The sequence below is a fragment of the Bison bison genome, unplaced genomic scaffold, assembly GCF_000754665.1.
Source record: "Bison bison bison isolate TAMUID 2011002044 unplaced genomic scaffold, Bison_UMD1.0 scf7180017864098, whole genome shotgun sequence".
Taxonomy (NCBI): Eukaryota; Metazoa; Chordata; class Mammalia; order Artiodactyla; family Bovidae; genus Bison; species Bison bison.
This window is the reverse complement of record NW_011494670.1, coordinates 1,848,882-1,867,814: the sequence shown is the minus strand read 5'-3', so window position 1 is coordinate 1,867,814 and position 18,933 is coordinate 1,848,882. Positions and strand designations below refer to the sequence as shown.

Below are 18,933 nucleotides of genomic sequence, written 5' to 3'. Positions count from 1 at the left end.
CATGGCCCTTCTCTGCCTGGTTTGGTCTGTCTCACGTCACTGCAGCATATCTCTGACCAAAGCTGACACCAGAACAGCCAGGAATCATAATCGATCTTACTTTCTGCTTTATTTTAACCCTGCTTGTCTGTATCCCTTCTTCAATAGGCTCTGCTCTGTACTGGAGAGTTGAAGACCTAGACTGAGATGAGGGGGTTAATGTAACACGTTGGAGTTTTAACAGTGGCTTTCTGGATGCTGGCTAATGTGCGTCCAACAAAATTAATGATCTCATACTCTCCCTTTGACTTTGAATTTTACTCTATTAGTAAATCATCAGTCTGCCAGTTACTCCAGCTTTCTCCTTTGTCTTCTCTTATCCACTCAATCACCCAATCTTAATGACTAATCCTTATATTTTGCATCTGATTCTTCCCTTCTCTTCTCCCAACACTTCCCTAGTGAAGGCTCTAATTAATCTACATCTGAAACATTGCCACTAAACGACATTTAGTTCCTCACCATAAGCCTTTCTGTTTTCTACATCTTTATACATATTTTCTCTAAATCAGTTTTGGAAATAGTGCTTTGACTATTACAATGATATTTAAAAGTCTTCATGCATTCCCAACAAGCAAAGATTGAAATAAAAATTTCTTAATCTGGTATCCACAACTGCTTTGAACTTACTTTGGGTAAGAATCATATATCTCATTACTCCATATATACCCCTACATAATAAACAAAAGGGTCTACTCAGTTTTTCTTTTTCTCATCTCTCCATTTATCTTATGTTCATTCATTTGGTTAATACTTGTTTAGTTCAAGTACTAAGTGCTGGAGTTACAAAGTTGAAAACAGCAATTCCCTGTCCTTAGTGTCCATCATAAATAAAATTCTTTTATTTATGATGACATCAAACTTATAAATTAAGAGTTACAAAGTTTAAAACAGCAATTCCCTGTCCTTAGTGTCCATCATAAATAAAACTCTTTTATGATGACATCAAACTTATAAATTAAGACTGTAACAACATTAAAACTGCCTAAGATGCATAAGCATAGCAATCACTGGTAGCTTATAGATTCACCAGATGAGGAAGCCTCCAGTTGGAGCTGACCCCAGAGCTAGGTTTTGAAAAATAAGATGTTTGCTGGATAATAAAGGTGACAGCGTGACAGCATATAAATAGGAATGTACACAGCATTCTACAGGAGGGATCTGGAAAATAGAACAGATTACAGAAGGCAGTGAAGTGGTGAAGGTTGAGAAAGGAAAGGGCCACGGCTATAGGAGACTCAAGGCATTTTTGAAATTGAAAATGTAAACATCACCCTGAAAGATCTGGGGAGTTGCTAAAGAGTTTTCATCACAGGAGTAACATGTTCCCATTTGTGTTTTAGAAAGATATTTCTGGCCGCAGCTTGCAGGGAAGTTTGGGGTGAATAGACAGGAGAACTATTTTTGAAGCTGTTACAAAAATACCAGCAATGAGGAATGGTGGCATAATCTTAGGCAGTGTCAAAAGGCACAATTAGATACACACAGATGAAAGAGGTATACTGTGAATCAGATATACACAGATGAAAGAGGTAGATTCTATAAAACTTTCAAGATGAATTGATCACATTTCTTTATCTTGAATGTATACTTCTGTACTTTTCATTTAGTTCCTCTTTCTCTTCTCTGAAGTCATACTGGAGCAATGAAAATCGCTCAGTCATGTCCAAGTCTTTGCGACCCCAGGGACTATACAGTGCATGGAGTTCTCTAGGCCAGAATACTGGAGTGACTACCCGTTCCCGTCTCCAGGGGATCTTCCCAACCCAGGGATCGAACCTAGGTGTCCCTCATTGCAGTACCAGCTGAGCCACCAGGGAAGCCCACGAATACTGGCATGGGTAGCCTCTCCCTTCTCCAGTGGATCTTCCTGATGCAGGAATCAAACCAGGGTCTCATACCTACTGGATGAGAAACTCTAGAGCCAGGTCCAGTAGTCCGTATTCTCACAAGTCCTTCAGGGGGTTCTGATGCACAGTAATGTCTGGGGATCACTATTCTTGCACACCTGAACTCTCAGGACTATTCACTGAGTCTCTGTGGCACTTACCAGTTGCAACCTTGCACTGACAATTTCCTTCTGATGCACATATCTTCTCTACTGGAGAAACCTCTTGAATGTCAGGACAATGTCTTAAACACTTTTGGGTCTTAGCTTTGAAGGCCAGCACTGCATACATTGTGGCTTCTCAAAAGCTCTGCCAAATATGTCCCGCACAGCCAGTCACAGTAAAATCATTTCTTTCTTATTCATCCAAGGACTTTTCTACCCATCTATTTCCCCATGCCTGATATTCACATAGATTCTGTTCTTTCTAAGCCAATTTTCCAATCTTTTCCACTCATCTTGATGTTCTTTCCTATTTTGTACTTCTGTACTTACACCAAGATAGTTTATTTCCAATTGAATATCTCTGAACAGAGTTCTATTTCCACATACAGAAATAATAGTTTGATTTTAGATAAGCTGTACATGATGAAATCCTCTCAATCCTTGCTTTTAAATCAAGTTGAAACTTGTTTACAAAGTTTAAGGCAAAACATCTCATGATGGTTAGAGCAAGTGGAATTTCAGTTTTGCTCTTTATATAAGATTCTGCACTTCATGGAACCCAAATAGAAATGTAGCTGAGATAAAACTCTTTGAAGGTTTAATGGGCATTTCTACCCTTTCTCTCAAATAGATGTAGAAGTATTAGGTTATTCTACAATATATGACAGTATTATGGGAATTTATAATTCATTAAAAATAGTGAAATATTCTGTATCATTCTCTGAAATATATGTCTATATATTTTTCATTCCCTGAAAAATATGTCTATATGCTTATTAGGTAAAAATGATAATAGTACTTATTAACAGGCATTTAATGTGCTACATATAGTGCTATTTTAGATTTTTCATTTCACTTAATCTCCATAACACCACCATGAGTTAAGTATTATATTTTTCCTATTTCAAAATATGAAAACTGAGACAAAGTAGTTAAGCTTATTTTCTAGAAATACATAGTAACTGACAGCAATGAAACTTGATTGAGCCAGCATCTTTGCTCTAAATCATATTATCTTGACTTCCATCTTATAGGAAGGAACATAGCATTGGAGAAAAGGATTCTAATCCAGTTGCTAAAGCTAATTTAGGGCAAGTCTCTGAGTCTCATTTTGCTGTTAAATAAAATAATGGACTTAGATGATCAAGAAAGTTCCTTTGTAGTCTAATATTCCAGGTTTTAAAATCTGTGGTGTAAAGTTAAACAAAATACCTTGGAATTCAACATCCTATCTAACTTATGCAATTGATTGCACTATTCAAATATTTCTCTTTATTAAAATGGAAATTCCATATCTAGAAAACCAATCAGTCATAAGTCTCTATTCATCTGTCATTCATTCAGAAAACCATCAGCGGCATTCTGAACTCCTACAAAATCCATGACTATGTACCAGGGTTGAGAATTAACAGAAGAAATCAGACTAAGTTAGAGAATACAGAGGAGATGATTATAAATAACAAAGTAGAGACTGAAAGCTATCATAAGATGGGTGAGCATTTATTCTATAGGTCTTGCAAAAAGGAAGATATTACTTGGGTACTATGGAATAGGGATGGGAATTTGGAAATAGATTCCAAAGAACTTATGAATTGGGACTTAACTTAATATTAACTTAACTTAACTTAATATTTTTTCCAATATATTAAAATTGTATAATTATATTGAGGTACTTACAGTAAATATCAAAAACTGCTTGTTCAGAGTAAACTGTTTTCTGGCCAGATGGTCCATAATATGTCACAGAGCAGGTGAATGGCATTTGTATGTCAGCCTTGGTTGTCTTGTACTCCAGGGATGAAGTCATGGTATAGAGCTGAGTTACTGAGTCCATTTGCTTTCTAAAAATTATGACCACCGCTGAAGAAAATAAAGAACACTAATGGTAGGATCTTTCATCGGAAAATCACAGCCCTTAATTAACTGTCATAGCAACTTTGAGAAGTGGTTCGTCCTTCTTACTGCATTTAACAGGAGGGAAAATTGACATGTAGTGAGGTAGATGTCTTTTCAAAAGCATGAATTAGAGACATGGACAGAAATAGAATCCTGGGAATTGTATCTCCCACTCACTTTAATTAACTTCTAGAACATGCCATATACAGAGATAATTTTCTCTGCTCTTGATTCTTCTGCACAAGGTCTAAAATGACGGGTTTTAAAAAATCCCTTACTGATTTAATGGATACTTAAGTAACAAAGAATATAGAGTCATAAATCAAAAGAGGGCAATGCATTTAGACTCAGGATAGACTAAAGAATGCTTAGACAAGAGAAAGGCAAAACAGGTCACCTGAATTTATGGCCCACTTCTTACCCACCTCCTTCAAGAGGTTGCAGAACTTTTCCATTCCTGTACCATGTGATGTTGCCATCTGGATAACTGTCTTTTGAAATGCACTCACCCAACTGCAATATAGAGAGGAAATATTACAACCTTGGTTCCATCACGGGTTGTCCATTTGAAAGCCCCAGACTCCTCAAGGGATGCAGAGTTACTCCAATGATTTCTTGATCCATTCATTTTACAAGTCCCAACTAAGGACTGAATGAATGCACTCTTACATAAAAACAATGTCTTGTGTTTAAAATTATAGTCTTGCCCATTTTAAAATGTGCAGTAGATGCTGCCACCATTAGTAAAATCACATTCATTTAAAAGCATTACCCAATTCATTTTGACAGTCTTCATTTTTAACGTTAACTAAATAATATAACTGCATTAACATTGGCTATTACCATGGTTGATAGATCTGCATTTGAAAGAATCATTAACGGTGTTAAAATGAGGCTGCCTCTCCAACTTCATGCTACATTTCAGATGACATATACTTACAATGAACTGTAATCCTCACCACTGTACTTCACATGTGTTTTTAATATTTGTGTGTGTGTGTGTCTGTGCATGCGTATACATGCTCAGCCATGTACAATTCTTTGCAATCCTGTGGACTGTAGCCCACCAGGCTCCTCTGTCCATGGGCTTCTCTAGGCAAGAATACTGGAAATGGAGTAGGTTGTCATTTCCTACTCCAGTTTTTAATATTTGCTGCTGCTGCTGCTAAGTTGCTTCAGTCGTGTCTGACTCTGTGCGACCCCATAGACAGCAGCCCACCAAGCTCCCTCGTCCCTGGGATTCTCCAGGCAAGAACACTGGAGTGGGTTGCCATTTCCTTCTCCAATGCATGAAGGTGAAAAGTGAAAGGGAAGTCGCTCAGTCGTGTCCGACTCTTTGCGACCCCATGGACTGCAGCCTACCAGGCTCCTCCATCCATGGGATTTTCCAGGCAAGAGTACTGGAGTGGGGTGCCATCGCCTTCTCTGTTTTAATATTTAGTGTTTATCAAATAATATTATGCAGTCAACTTTAATCTGATTCAAGGAATTTTGAACTTGCTTTTTCCTCCAATAAAGGAAATTTGGGCTATTCTAATTAGTGAAAATGAGATTATGAATCAGGTGATGTGCTCATATATGGAACTCCAGTTTTGTCTTTCCTTCAAATCTCTGCTAATATGATTGTACAAATCTGATCTTATACCTTTACTTCAACTTTTCAATAGTTTGTCAGTAAGATAGAGACCAAACATTATACATGACAGAAGGTTTGTCAGAATCCAGCCTCTCTTAACCCTTGAGATTTACTTCTTACTGGGCTCTCTTGCCCACTGGCTTGAGCACCCAAAATTCCAGCAGTACAAATAATGTGCTTCCCAACCATGCCGTTTCCTTTCACATGGTATTATTTCATATTGTTGGGAAGCCCTTTCTGACTGTGGTGTGCAGAAAATGTACTCATCTACCATGACTTCATTAAACATTCAGTTCATTCAAACAAGAAAGACTTATGCTTTTTTTAAAAAGAAACTCTCATCTCCCCCTCCTCCCTTCAGAAATAACCACATCTTCCTCTGTGTCTCCTTTCTACCTTGTGCAGACTTTCTAACTGGTGCCTGGAACACTGGCAACTCCACAGAGCAAAGTCTATCTTATTTGTCCTGGCATCTGGGGACAAGAAAAGGCATTCAACAATAGACTAAGGAAAGGCAATCAATCAAAAATAAGTTCTTACCTTTTTAAGCTTGTCTGTCTCAAGAAATGGGGCTTTGCTTACAATTTCAGGTTTAGATGGTTGCTCTAAAGTTAAACAGAGAAATATTTTAAGTGTATGTGGAAGAAGAAAATGGACATTTGTGATTTGGTTTACAGAAAAATAATTTACTCAAAGTAGAAAAATAAGCAAGACAATAAAGTTTTCCCATATAATCTATAATTAATAAATCTGGTTAGCTACCCATTCCAGATATTTGCTTTATTATATTAAATATTATTTTAAATGCTTATTACTCCTGTGAATAAAATATTGGTGACATTTTCTGGATGCTTTATAAACAGTGAGTATGGTTTAGATGGTAACAGAGGTTAATGTATTAAAGAGGACATATTATCTGCAATTGATTACCATGTGCACTTTCTACTTATCAATAATTTCCAACTCTTTAGATGAAAACTGGAGTTCACATGAATTTGAATCACAGGGGTGCTTATTTAAAATACAGATTTCTGAGCTCTACCAAGCCAACTGAATCATATCTAGGGGAAATCCTATAAACCTATCTATTCTTAAAACAAGTTCCATTGGGGATTTTGGGGCACAGTGTAGTTTAAGAATCACTGCTCTAAAATCAAGGGAAATATATAGTGGTTAAGGGATGTAGAAACTCAAGTTTCCTATTATCTCAAACCTTGTCTTTTAAGTGAAGTTATATTATGAAACTATAAATGTGAGAAAATCTTTCAAATTTGGAACCTAAGATAATGGACAGAGGCATTTTCAATATAGGAAGTTCTATAAGCATATATTCTAATAGAGGCTTTGGGAAAAACTGATTACAAATTGGATCAGCATGGTATTATTTAAACTTATTTTATTCTAGCCTTTAGTTGTCTATCACTGATGGATTTTTTAACTTATTAATTGGCCTAACAATTAGTCTATAGAAAATGGATATTTCCTCACATTGTCATTGATTTTTATGAGTTTCATGGAGAACTATTCTATTCTCAAATAAATAGACAAAGACAACCAGCTATCCTTTCTTCCATAATCTTACTGTCTACCACTGTACATTTACTACCGAACTAAACTTGCTTTTCTATAATTATTATTCAGTTTGGAATTCAGTTATCAGACATGTTACCTAACCAGACCATTATAGGAAACATGAAAGAAGACAAAAAGTCTTTGGAACAGCAAAATGGGTATCACCAAGATTCCAGGCAAAAATAATGTAATCTTCTTCAAGTTAATATCCAGAGTTAATTTTCCCTTTGCAATTATTTTATATTAGAAATTAGAACAATGAATAATAATAGTGAATTTGCCTATGTGTTGAACTCGCACTTCAATTATAGGAGGCCTGCTGCTGCTGCTAAGTCGCTTCAGTCGTGTCCGACTCTGTGTGACCCATAGACGGCAGCCCACCAGGCTCCCCCGTCCCTGGGATTCTCCAGGCAGGAATACTGGAGTGGGTTGCCATTTCCTTCTCTAATGCATGAAAGTGAAAAGTGAAAGTGAAGTCTCTCAGTCGTGTCTGACTCCTAGCAACCCCATGGACTGCAGCCCCCCAGGCTCCTCCATCCATGGGATTTTCCAGGCAAGAGTACCGGAGTGGGTTGCCATTGCCTTCTCCAGACTATCTACTGTTAATTCTAGAAATATAATTTTCTTGATACAGTTTCCTGAAGACCAATTATCTATATTCTAAATGCACAGATTCAGTTCTAATGAGGTGGATGAAACTGGAGCCTATTATACAGAGTGAAGTAAGCCAGAAAGAAAAACACCAATACAGTATACTAACGCATATATATGGAATTTAGAAAGATGGTAACAATAACCCTGTGTACGAGACAGCAAAAGAGACACTGATGTATAGACCAGTCTTATGGACTCTGTGGGAGAGGGAGAGGGTGGGAAGATTTGGGAGAATGGCATTGAAGCATGTATAATATCATGTATAAAACGAGTCGCCAGTTCAGGTTCGATGCACGATACTGGATGCTTGGGGATGGTGCACTGGGATGACCCAGAGGGATGGTATGGGGAGGGAGGAGGGAAGAGGGTTCAGGATGGGCAACACATGTATACCTGTGGCGGATTCATTTCGATATTTGGCAAAACTAACACAATATTGTAAAGTTTAAAAATAAAATAAAATTAAAAAAAAGAAAATATAAGAAAGATTAAAAAGTGAAGATAAAAAAATAGAAAAGAATAACAAACAATTACATTAACACAAATAAGAAGTGACCTGGCTATCTCATTGCTAAGAATGTGACCAAAAATTATGAAAAACTACTCAAAATAAATAGCAATTTCTTGGAAATATGTAGTCTTCTACACATCAGCAAGTCCTAATTTTGTCACTATTTTAAAATACAATAATTAAAGCTCATAATTACAACTTGAGTTATTGATAAAACCTTAAATTTTGTTCAGAATCCAATGTTTGGTGGCAAATGTCCAATGCCTTTGCGATAGGGCTACATCCAAAATATTTAAACAGAATGAAAATCTTGGGGTTTGAGTAAGTGAAAGTTCTCTGGGAACTAAAGTCAGCTACTCAGTGACACCTCTCTCAGAGCTCAAAAGAGGAAAGGTATTATATTAATTTATGTGGTTGATGAAAAGTCAAGATCAACAAGAAAAAAAGAGCAAATAGTTTTCTGTTTCCTCTTCAGTTACTATCTATGCCTGGAATATATATAGATTTGAAAAGATCCTCTAAAAAATTAGATTTTTAATAGAAAGTGCAGGTGGGCAGTTTTGTTAGGTTGCACTAATGTCTAGTTCATGAAAATCAGATGACAACTCGGTTAGACACATATTTCCTCTAATGTAGAATATATTCCTCTACTGTAATTTATAAACTCTGTATAACTGTCAATACTGGTGTGATAAAACTGTTGGTCTTTTCCATGTGTCCATGTGTGCTTGTTTCCATAAACACTCTCTAAAATTTATTATTTCAATAAAAGAAAGTTGCAGCAAACCCAGGGAAACCTGATGAAAGGATACTTAAAATTTAGTTCTATTTGTACAGTTGTTCATTTTTCTATTTAGAAGAAAGAGTCATATTGAATACTGAGGAAGTAAGGCTAATACCAATTGCATTTCTTTGAGTTATTTTCTCAAACTTTTGTTTCAAATATTTCATATTAAATACATATTTTGCAGGTAACTTTCTCTCATATTAGCTTATAACAATCGATGAGTATCAGTTAGAGGACCATAAAAGAGGACGTGTACTATTTTAGCAAAATTGCATATTGATTCCAAAGTGTTTAAAAAAGCTTTATGTGAATTACATCTTAATATGATTCATGGATTCATAACTAAGTATAGAATTGAAAGGAAAGGTCATGTCACAAATTTATTAGCATTATTAAAATAATTTTGTCAAGGGTTTCACAGCCAGGTGAGGATGAAGTGATGAACACAAAACTACTCTATATCACCCACAATGCACTAGAGTTATTCTCAAAAGCCACACAGAGGACAGCTCAATTTGATATGGGAGGAGAGTAAGAAGAGGCAGGTGCACTGGCTACAGTGAGTCAAGGATGCTTCTCTCAGTATTTTCTCGACAATCACCTCTTGATGTACTTTAAGCAATCATCATGAGCATGAAATTATAGTTTATTTTCCTTATGAGATGGGAAGAGGTATTATTTTTTACATTTAAAGGATCAAAATTAAATATACAGGGTAGATCTCATTTGTTGAAAGGGTTATTTTCTGCTTCTTTCATTAAAAAAAAGAAGTGACTTGCATTTGAAGTTGAATTATTTTCACAGGGAGGGTTGGAGGAGGGATGCTCAGTTCTGATAAATATTGAGCTCAGTGTCCAAATGAAAGCTCTAAGATAACACTGTGATGTCAACCATTACTAGGAGAAGAGCTGGCTGGTCCAGGTAGACACCAGACTCGGAGTCACAGAAATAGTCTTCCTTTTAACACCACACACACCAGTGCAGAAGATTAGTCTAGACTGTGATTTTCAAAGGCTTTTTAGTGCTCAAGCCCTTCTCTCATTTTTTTCCCCCCTGAACAGAATATCATGAAAAAACTTTGAAACATTGAGGGACTAGAATTCTAGTTAATCAAGTAGAAGCAGCTCCTCACTTTCCTCAGCCTTATTCATTATCTCCTCAAGAGAATTCTAGGAACAGAGTGGGAAAATCAGCACCTAATCTGAAGTACTCACTTACAGATGAAGAGAGACTTGCACCCCTTGCCCTGACTGGTGAAGTCACTTGTCCAGGGTCAGAAATTAGTAGCAGATCTAACAAAGCTAGATCTCCTGATTCCCAGTTCAGTGATTTTCCTATTATACCACCGACAGCCATTTAGCCATTTGGCTCTCTGGGCATGCATTCAACCTCTAAGACTTTTGCACAATCACAACAATGAATCTTTGGGAGAACTTTTAAAGGTTTGCTCTTGCTAAGGGATAGTTTTATTAACTTCAAATGTACATTAAATGCAAACAGTCTGATTTTAGTGCCATTTAACTACCAAACAAAAATGCCTTATTAGTGGTGACAAAGCACCGGACTTATTTTGGATCTGGTCTGCTTTACCGGCATGATTTCTTGCATGAGAGATATAGCTTTGAACTGAATAAACAAACCTTCATCAGAGTAATAAAGTCATCAGTCATGGCCTCTAGTTTGAACGAAAACAGTTTGACTTTGCTTATGAGGCGGACATTCTGCAGCAAGCTGATTTGGGATTAGCTCACGTTAACCATACTCATTCTGTGGTACACAATGCATGTTGCTAGGTGACTCGACAGAAGGAAACAGAGGACTGATTGATGAGCCTAGTAACTCTTAAGTGACTTCAATATGTACATGCACAGAATGAAAGCCTCCATGTCACAGCTGCTATTTGCTTCACAAATAACGATCCAAAGTAAATTCATTATTTTTTAAAAAAGCAAAGTACCTATATGCTCTTGCAAACTATTTCTTTATCATGAGCTGTGCTGTTTATTTAATTGGACTTGGAGGGTCCCACAGTTTCTAGTATAAAACCCCATTTTCAAAAATGTATAACTCATCTATTTAAATTCTTCCTGGCCCAGAGCCTGGAATGCAAATTCTGTTTCTGAGAATCACTTTGTTTTCAACAACATCCAAAAGAGAAGGGGGGTAGCGGGAGCTGATGGTATACAGGGTGTCAGTTTGTTTTTACAATCATAGATATCCCTGTATTCCAAAGCAGCTTACAAATTTTATCGAATTAAGCCAACTGAATTTCTGAGCATTTAAAAATTATATTCTAAAAATTGTATTCTGAAAATGGAACAACCTGGATTTTCTCAACTTTCTTGTAGCTTGTCTTGATATTTGGTAATTTTAACATAATAACAAGAAATGTGACAATGACATCAATACACATAATCTTTAGAGTGATGTGACTTAATCTCTGTACCTACTGCAGTACATTCCTGTATACTTATATTTATGACATCATGGCCTAATTAAAAGATTTTGGATGCTCTCTTTAGAAAAAATGTTTCTAGCACTGCAAAATTCATCTTCCTAATAACACAAAAGTGAAATAAAAGGAAAGAAAAAAATACATGGGACTTTGGCAAATACAGGATGGAGATTATTTGGGGTGTTTACTAGAAGGGGGCATAACTGAGAAACACTTGGTACTTGGTTTGATCCATAAAATAATTGAGTTGAGTTGATGGTTTCTGGAAAGTGCCTTCTAAGCTGAAAGGTAATCAACTGAAACATGTAATATGCTTTTACACGGTTCTTCTGGAGAACAAAGGCTTCTTTGATAGTATAAGCACTCTTTGAATCCTTGTCGTGAGCCCAAAGGAGCTTTGAAATCCATATAAATGCTTAAGGGACCATCCTACTTAGTTGCATGGGCTATTGTAAGAGAAACAGGAAAAATCCAAGGTTACTTGCTGTAATAGCAAGGCCCTCTGGGTTTCTTTCTTCCCTGTTTATTTTAATAATTTCTAGGTGCTGTCAAGTTATCAGAAAACAGTGGAAAAAACAGAAAAGTAAGACCTTCTTGCCTAATTAAAAAAGACTGGCATTCTGAAACCTTTGAGACCTATTTTTCTCCCTGTAATTTCTAAGATATTATGATGTAATGAAGGTGGGATATTTTAAATATTAAAACATAAAACTTTTAATTAGAACTTCTCAAGTCATTTATTTGCAGAGCTATTTGCACCCTCACATTAACTACATAGTATCATTAGCCAAAGTAACCTACAGTAATTATTCCAAGCTTCTTTACAACTTTCTCTTCTTCCAATCCTACTTTACACTTTCCCCTGATGGATTCCACATACACCTTCAGAGTGTGGTGAACTTCTTTATTTTATGGCAATTTTCTAAACCATTTGAACACTCTCAGAATGTAAATCAACAAGCATTAAGTGCTTAAGGTCAGAATGTGTGTGTGTACACACACATATACACATATACATATACAGAAAACTTAGGTCTCCTGCTTGCATTTTGTTATTGTTATACATCAAAATGGCAATTTTATATGGTTTAGCTTAATGTATACTTATATATGCATTGATATGCATGAATATGTGTATCAAAAATGTTCAAATTTTTCCATAACATTGTACAGAAAATCCCAATGAACTTTCTGGCCAACCCAGTATTATGTATCTATGTATTAGTATTTATCACATAACATTTATTTGTACATGTCAGTGAAAGTAAAAGTTCACAGGCTAGTTTTTATTTAACAGTACTTCATATCACAGGAAATTGTATCCAACAAAACAACAGAATATTCTTTTATTCCCTCACTGCAAATAAAAAAATATTCTGTTTCTTTGTTGGATAAAATTCTTATTTGAATTTCAGGTTTTTGTTTTTCTCATTGACAGTATGCATGAGCAGAATGAAGATCTCTAGAAGTCCTCTTACGCGATACCTGCTATACTACAGGTATCACTACAGAGAGTGATAGTACAGGAGACACTACCAAGAGTTCAGCCTTGTTTCTAAAGAACATTTTCTAGGACCAGTCATCAATCCCACTTAGCAGTTACATTCGGACTACTTACTGAACACCTTGACTACTGTAGGAGCCTCAAACACGTCGTCCTCAGTTACTAGCATGCACACAAATCTCTTTTCATCACTGATCTTTGCATTACTGATAGAGAGAGTATAGTTTTCTGAGAGGTTCAATCTGTCTTTGTATTCTGGTACATCGTCGTACTGCACACTTTTCTTTGTAGAGGACCTGAAGGCAATAAATACTGGGGAGCCATCGGGCTTTTCCTAAAAGTTAAAGTAACAATACATTAAAAAACAGGCATATTTAGACATTTCAGTATTATAGTCAGAGCAACAAAATTTTCTTGGTCATGTTATTCCATCAATATTTGTAGTTCTGTCCAAGAAGAATAATTTTGGATATGAGCCTCCCATAAATCTTTGGTTACAGAGGATCACTCTTCATAAGGGAAAAGCTTTAAGTTCTTTTACAGCCATCAGCAAGTATACAAACATGAAAGGATGGAGCTTAAGTGATCCCAGCTTTTCTTGCATCTGAAGGACAGAATTGGTATGTTTTGAAATTGACAAGGGTTGGCCTTATGTATAATATAAAAGAAAAATAGGTGAAAACAAATGTGTTTTGTGTTATGCTACAAAAGGATTTTCATCTAACTATCACAGTAACATACACTTGAGCTGCAAACACTCGTTTAGAAATCCTAGGCAATTACCTTTAGCATGCTCATTACTTTAATCCATATACTTTATGTGCCCACACTTTTCAGTTTCAGTCAGAACTGACACAGTTGACCTTTACACATAACATAGTTTAATGAATCCTCATGGAGGAACAGTATATTTGCCCTTGCAAAAGGATCATGTCCATTAAAGCAATGGAATCCAATTAATCACTAAAACCCATGGTTTTGCTATCTGAGTCATAAAACTTAGCTCAGAGGGCTTTCATACAAAAACTTATTATCAAAATAAAATATAATCTGGCATATACACTTATGCCAAGAGCACTGAGACATATAATTCATTTCTTCCTTTGCTCTCACAAACATTCTCTTACCTAATAACAATAATCAAAAATAAGGGGCAATCTCTCTTCTACTTGGGGCTTCTCAGTGGTACTAGTGGTAAAGAATCTGCCTGCAATGCAGGAGCCACAGGAGATGTGGGTTCAATCCCTGGGTCGGGAATATCCCTTGAAGGAGGGCATGGCAACTCACTCCAGTATTCTTGCCTGGATAATCCCATGGATAGAGGAGTCTGGCAGTCTACAGTATGGGGATGCAAAGTATTGGATACGACTGAGCAGCTGAGCACACATGCGTGTACTCTCTTCTACTAAACTCACAAGGTCTTGAAGAAAATAAAATATAATAAAACATTTTAAAGTGTATGACAAATTTCAAGGTGTTAAGAGAAGTAACATTTAAAAAATTGTTTTATTTACTACCGTTATGAACTCAATGCTTGTGACCCTCCCAAAGTTGTACGTCTAAGCCCTAACCCCCAGTGTGGGCCTTTAAGAGATGATTAGGTTTAGATGAGGTCTTGGGGATGGTACCCTCATGATGGAATTAGTGCCCTTATAAGAAGAGAAAGAAGCACAAGTGCTCTCGCTCTCTCAATGAGAACACAAAGAAGAGGTCCTATGAGCGCATAGCAAGTGGCTGCTGCTGCTGCTGCTAAGTCACTTCAGTCTCGTCTGACTCTGTGCGACCCCATAGACGGCAGCCCACCAGGCTCCCCCGTCCCTGGGATTCTCCAGGCAAGAACACTGGAGTGGGTTGCCATTTCCTTCTCTGATGCGTGAAAGTGAAGTCACTCAGTCGTGTCTGACTCTTTGTGACCCCATGGACTGCAGCCTACCAGGCTCCTCCTTCCATGGGATTTTCCAGGCAAGAGTACTGGAGTGGGGTGCCATTATAGCAAGTGGCAGGTGTTGGCAAATTGGGAATAGAGCCCTCTTCAAGAACTGAGTCAGCTGGCACCTTGATTTTGGACTGCTCAGACTCCAGAACTCTGAGAAATAAACATCTGTTTATTTAAACTACCAGTCTGTGGTAGTTTGTTATTGCAGCCTAAGGTGATTAAGACAATTACTAAGCTAAAATTGGAGTCCAAAAGGTTCAGTTGGTTGAATATCTGAATACATAAGTAACATTCTCTTTAAATCTTTTAATATTGCTACAGGTTTACAGCACGAATCCTTGTACTAAATCATTCCTTCATTAAGAAAAATATGTTAGACCAGTATCTTAAATTTCTATAGTTGTTCACTCATGCAAGAAATGACAGTTATTACATTTTGAGCACTTAACTATAAGCCAGGGTACTTTCTTTGGGCTTCTCCTGCATTAATGGATTAAATACTTATAACAACCCTGTAAATTAAACATAATACTGGCCTCATTTATAGACAATGGAGACAGAGGTTGGTTAAATAACTGGTCCAGAGCCCCAGCCAGTGTATCTCAGCAGGGCCAAGACTGGAGCTTCACAGCCTGGCTCCAATATGACTACATTATATCACTCTTGACAGCCTCAGATGCTTCTTCTGTACCAGGCACAGAGGTGGATGCTGGTGAAGAAGCAGTGGGAGTCGGGTAGGATGGGGTGCACAGGGAGGTATGATCTCCATTATGGGAGATCTCCATTATGGGAGATTACCATGCAGCAAGAGAGAAATGAATCCATCTTTCCTCTGGGTTTGCTCCCTTTCACTCTTTCCAAATCTGCTCTTTGTCTTTCAGGTTACATTAAATTGAGGTTGTATACTGCATCTGGGAATCAAGACTGCTTTCAGAGCATATGGCACTTCAAATATAGCTCATCAGTTTATTGCTGAAGCTTTTTATTTCATTAACAGTTTGAAACCTGCCATTATTGTTTGTTTTCACTGCCATTGTGCCAGTTCAGTTTAGGTGAAAAGTATTCCCTGAGCATCAGAAATGTCGATAATCACAGAAGTTTTTCACCACTGGATTCCATTTATGTTAGCACTAAGTTTGACTCTAGGTGGTAGCCTCTCAGACCCTTGGGATTTTAGGATTGTGAATAGACTTTGTCCTCATAGGCCTTAACTTTGTATTTCCATTTTCATACGGAACCAGAAATAGTTAAAAATTACCCAGGGTGAGCTGGATATTAGGAAGAGGGAACAGGGAAGTGCTATGCTGCCTTGCCTTCTTCTTCTGCCTTCACCAACCCCATCACAGACTGTGTTTAGAACTCAGTGGTACCACACTCACAACAGTTTACATTTTTCACGCAATTATCATGTGCCCAGTACTAGGTAAGTATTCTTATATAAATTACTTCATGTAACCTTCACAACAGTGTAAAGAAGATTATCATTATCATCTCATTTTTTTTCCATGAGAAAGTGGGGATTAATTCACTTGTCTGGAATTCTATAGCCAGTACATGATAGATTATGTCAGTCTGACTTCAGAACCTGTACTTCAAGAGATTGTGTTTCACTATCCCTTGGATGCAACTATGCACATTTCTATTCTGTGGAACATTTGTTCTTGCAGATATCTGAGAGAAAAAGTTGTGTGGTTCAATAAACCTAAGAAATGAGTGAACTCAGACAATTCATCATGTAGCTGTATATAGGAAAGGCTCTGAGAAGTATTAAAATACAACAGTTTTCAAGAATTATTGGACCATCAAATCCTTTTCCTATTCAAATATCTTTTAACATTTCAAGGACCTAGGGAAAATTTGCCAATTGTGTTCAATGAAACATATGTCCTCTGTTCAAACTTGCAAACTATTGTGTCTTATGTGATCTAGCACTGGGAAATGGTGCCCACAGATGCTTTTTGTTGGTTTTGGTAAATAGATTGAGGTATTTTATCAGTCAAAGTTTTCCAGCCTTTCCACTTCACCTACTAGGATAGCTATCCTGCATTTCCAACCTTGATACCTGAGAAAATATGATTTTGCTATCTGTAAGAAATGAATGGATGAGATGGTTGGATGGCATCATCAATTCGATGGACATGAGTTTGAGCAAGCTCCGGGAGTTGGTGATGGACAGGGGAGCCTGACGTGGTGTCCATGGGGTCGCAAAGAGTCAGACACGACTGAATGACTAAACAGAACTGAAAAAACGAATAAAATCAGCAATGTTAAATTTTAAAAGAAGCTACCACATCAACTGAGTTGTAAGACCAAGTACCAGAAATAGGCTGCTAATACTGATGACTAGTTTTCAGTGAACATTTGAATGCTCTGGTTCCTGGTACATCTTGCCTTTAGAGTAACAACACCAAACAAAACATGAGTATGTAGAGAATGGCAACCATTTTCCTCTAAGCTCTGTCCTATACTCCTTGAGTTTATTCTGGAATTCTGCCATTTCTTTTGCTTTGAAAACTTCAGGGTGACTCTTTCAGACTAATTTGAGCTAAGAATGATCTGTTTATTGGCTTTATTTTAAAATAGCATTTGTTATGTAAGGAAGTATTTTTTTGATATACTCAACACATTAATTTCATCTTCTTACATTTATACCCACAGTTAAATGTTACCATTATGTTATTTGAAATTCACATTTACTCATAGAAGGAACTTTCTTTAAAAGACTAGAGGCAACTAACCAAGTCCTAGATAGGTCACACTTACATATTTCCATTTGCCAAACATGAGATTCTGAGGTACATCAACTCGGCAAGGCATGATAATGGTATCTCCATATGCTGAGTTTACAGTATACCATCCAAGACCTTTAAAGGAAAGGAACAAAAGAGAGACAGAAGAGTTCAAATATTCTCTTGAAGCAGCAAAGCAAATAACTTTAGTACAAGATGCAAGTCTTAGCGAAGGTTTTGTATTATAATTTTATCCTATATGAAATTTGTATTTCATTAAATTATGCAGTTAGAACATATTTCCTATTTAAATATCAACAGCTCTTATTTAACTACTAAGCCTTTGAATGCTATATGATTCAAATCCATAAATCTCAGTTTTACCAGGGAATAGATAAGCGCATGGGTGCATGGTAAGTCATTTCAGTTGTGTCTGATTCTTTGCGGCCCTGTAGTATGTGGCCTGCCAGGCTCCTCTGTCCACGGAATTCTCCAGGAAAGAATACTGGAGTGGGTTGCCATGCCCTCCTCCCGGGAATCTTCATGATATAGGGATAGAGCCTGCATCTCCTGTGGCTCCTGTATTGTAGGTGGATTCTTTATCACTGCTGCTGCTGCTGCTAAGTCGCTTCAGTCGTGTCCGACTCTGTGCGACCCCATAGATGGCAGCCCACCAGGCTCCACCGTCCCTGGGGTTCTCCAGGCAAGAACACTGGAGTGGGTTGCCATTTCCTTCTCCAAGGCATGAAAGTGAAAAGTGAAAGTGAAGTCGCTCAGTCGTGTCCAACTCTTAGCGACCCCACTTACTGCAGCCCACCAGGCTCCTCCATCCATGGGATTTTCCAGGCAAGAGTACTGGAGTGGGGTGCCATTGCCTTTATCACTGAGCCCTGTATAAATAAGTAGTATTCACCCACTGGTGAAGCCCCATATAAATAAGTAGTATATGCCAAAGGAACCATATAGCATCTGGGATTTATTTTCACCTTCAACTGTATTATATAAGGAGAAAATTCACTGTATTTCATAGAAACATAGGACTATACAAAGAGATTAATATGCTTAAATTTTTCAAAACTGGGTTCAAATATATTTGTGATTTTTATTTGAAAATACTCTTAAATTTAACTTCCAGAAAATTGCAAAAACTATCAAAAACTA

At 37.1% G+C, this 18,933-nt stretch overlaps 1 protein-coding gene across 2 annotated transcripts in view; it reads right to left on the bottom strand.

Annotated features, from left to right (window-relative positions):
• Positions 1-18,933, bottom strand: part of ALCAM (activated leukocyte cell adhesion molecule) — a 231,572-nt gene that overhangs the window by 53,041 nt on the left and 159,598 nt on the right. For both annotated transcript variants that reach the window (XM_010838537.1, XM_010838538.1), the window contains exons 2-6: positions 17,807-17,907; positions 13,222-13,441; positions 6,165-6,229; positions 4,414-4,501; positions 3,770-3,952 (exon numbers count right to left, since the gene is read on the bottom strand). In XM_010838537.1, coding sequence (XP_010836839.1) covers positions 3,770-3,952; positions 4,414-4,501; positions 6,165-6,229; positions 13,222-13,441; positions 17,807-17,907 — 657 coding nt within the window. The remainder of the gene's footprint in view (positions 1-3,769; positions 3,953-4,413; positions 4,502-6,164; positions 6,230-13,221; positions 13,442-17,806; positions 17,908-18,933) is intronic.